Source organism: Lipotes vexillifer, unplaced genomic scaffold, assembly GCF_000442215.2.
Source record: "Lipotes vexillifer unplaced genomic scaffold, Lipotes_vexillifer_v1.1 scaffold121, whole genome shotgun sequence".
Lineage (NCBI taxonomy): Eukaryota > Metazoa > Chordata > Mammalia > Artiodactyla > Lipotidae > Lipotes > Lipotes vexillifer.
In genome coordinates this window covers 358315-360431 of record NW_006773122.1, presented here as the reverse complement: position 1 = coordinate 360431, position 2117 = coordinate 358315, and the positions used below count along the sequence as shown (strand labels likewise).

At 55.1% G+C, this 2117-nt stretch overlaps 1 protein-coding gene across 2 annotated transcripts in view; it reads right to left on the bottom strand.

The window, feature by feature from the left end:
- Positions 1 to 105: 105 nt before the first annotated feature.
- Positions 106 to 2117, bottom strand: part of GLRA1 (glycine receptor alpha 1) — an 82617-nt gene continuing 80605 nt past the window's right edge. Inside the window, exon 9 of one of the 2 annotated variants that reach the window (XM_007448023.1) lies at positions 106 to 553. In XM_007448023.1, the coding sequence (XP_007448085.1) occupies positions 263 to 553 (291 nt within the window). In that variant the 3' untranslated portion in view covers positions 106 to 262. Of the gene's footprint in view, positions 578 to 2117 lie in introns of both variants that reach the window. The other variant, XM_007448022.1, reaches the window with a different exon arrangement.

Below are 2117 nucleotides of genomic sequence, written 5' to 3'. Positions count from 1 at the left end.
GACCCCCCCCCCCTTCCTCCCTGGCCCCTCAGTTCCTGTATTAGAAAAGCCCCTCCCTCCCCGCTCCCACCAGCCACCCGAGGTTAAATAGATAGTGCCGCATTCTAAGAGTCATGCATCGCCGCATTTGGGATTGCACACATTGCAGAGAAGGAGACGGTTGTGTGTGCGCCCCCTCCCTCCTGTCCCCTCCTCTTCGGCCCTCAGATTCCTGTGCTCTTCCCACTCTGCCCTCTCCCAGCCTCCTCCCATCCCAGACCCGTCACTGGTTGTGGACATCCTCCCTGCGGACAATCTTGTAGATGATCCAGTAGAACATGTTGAAGATGAGGAAGGCCATGGGGAAGCCTATGCGGGAGATTTTGTCAATCTTCTTGGCCCTCTGGATGAAGAGTTTACGCATCTCCTCCGGGGACTTAGATGGCGCAGGAGGTGGGTTGGTGGTGGTGTTGTTGTTGGCGCCCTTGACCGAGATGCCATCCTTGGCCTGAAGGCAGGCCGGGCCCATCCCATAGGCAGAGAAGTTGAAGCGGCCCTCTCCGGCCTCATCCTCCTGAAACAGATTCAACATGGGGCTCTACTTAAAATAAGACAGGGGCTGGGCACCCTCCCTGCAAGGCACTCCCCTGGGGGGCCAGGCCATGCCCATCTGGCTTTCCCTGCCTCCACTCCAGGCTCCTGAAGGCTCTTTGGCTGGCTGGGGAGTTATGCCTTATAGAGGGGCGCCACTCACATACCAAAACAGATGCAAACCAGGGGATAGGAGTGCAGCATGGAGTCTGGAAACCTGTGTTCAGGTCTCTGCTCCATCATTTGCTGGCTGTGTGACCTTACGCAAGTCACTTCCTTGGAAGACTTCCTTCCATAACTCTCAAAGAGCTTTTTAATTTCATTTTTTCCTTTAATTGGGGATAAGATTCACTCCACTACTTCAAGGTGTTTTTCGACCATCAGAGGTTATAGATGAGTGGATACTCTGAATGCTGTTTTGTTAGAAATCCAGGGGACAGTTTGGAGAGATCCCCTGCTTTGCCTCTGTTGCCTCCTTGCCCTCTCCCACCCACTCCATTCCCCATTTAATGTCTTCTGTGCGTAGGTTGGGGGAGGGAGTGAACGGCCCAGGAGGGAGCAAGGGCTGTGGGCCTCATCTCCGCTCACAAGCCAGGGCACCACAGGCTGCTTCTTACCTCCATGTTCCTGTATCCCTGGCAGGTGTGACCTCAGACATACCTCTGGATTTTTATCACGTTATCATTCAAGCCCTTCATCATTTGGCTCCGACTTACCTTTGCAGATTTCCCCCCTTCCCCACCCTATGCTCTGCGCCCCTGCCTGTTGTGTTGCATGTTCCCCCCTCCCTGCCTCATGCTCACTACCCAAATGTCTGCTCCCCTGACCCTCCTCGCTTTTTCTGTTCCTCATCTGGATCGTGGAGACACTCTTGTCTGCTCTCATCATGTCCGGCTTTGTAGTCCTTCCTTGTGAGCTCTGAGGCACGCTGGGAGTCTCAGCTGGGCTGCTGATTCAGTGTGTGGCTCTGGGGGGTTGATGGGCTCACTCTGCCATCCTAGAGAGCTAGAGCTCTTCGGGTAGCCTCCCTGTCTTCTGCTTGTTCCTGTGAGGGGCAGGGCCAGCAGAGAGCAGGAAATGGAGCCCAGGGGCCCCAGTGCCTGTCCAGCTCTGGCCACCCTCACCTCCTCCAACCATCCGTCTGTCCCTGCAGGAGTGTGGCCTGCTGCGGAAGGGGACAGGGTTGCTGGCCGACAACGTCATCTGTCCTGGGACACCAGAGTTCCTGGAGTACGTGCGTGGGAGCCGCCCCCTCCAACCCATCTGGGTTGTTATGACATAAATCTTATTGGTCGTCTTTTGCTTAGAACTTTTTAATAGGCTGCCACTGACTTGAGGATAATTAAAACTTTTACATGGTGACAAGGCCTTAGATGACTCGGGCAGTCCTGTCTACGTATCTCTGTCTGGCATTCTGTGCTCCAGCCACCCTGTGATATTTCCATCTCTTGGAAAGTGCTGCACTCCTCTTTCACTCTGGCCTCTGGGAAGGTGGGTCTCTCTGCTGGAGCGCTCTCCCAGCCCCACCCCTGCTTCCTTCTCCTTCT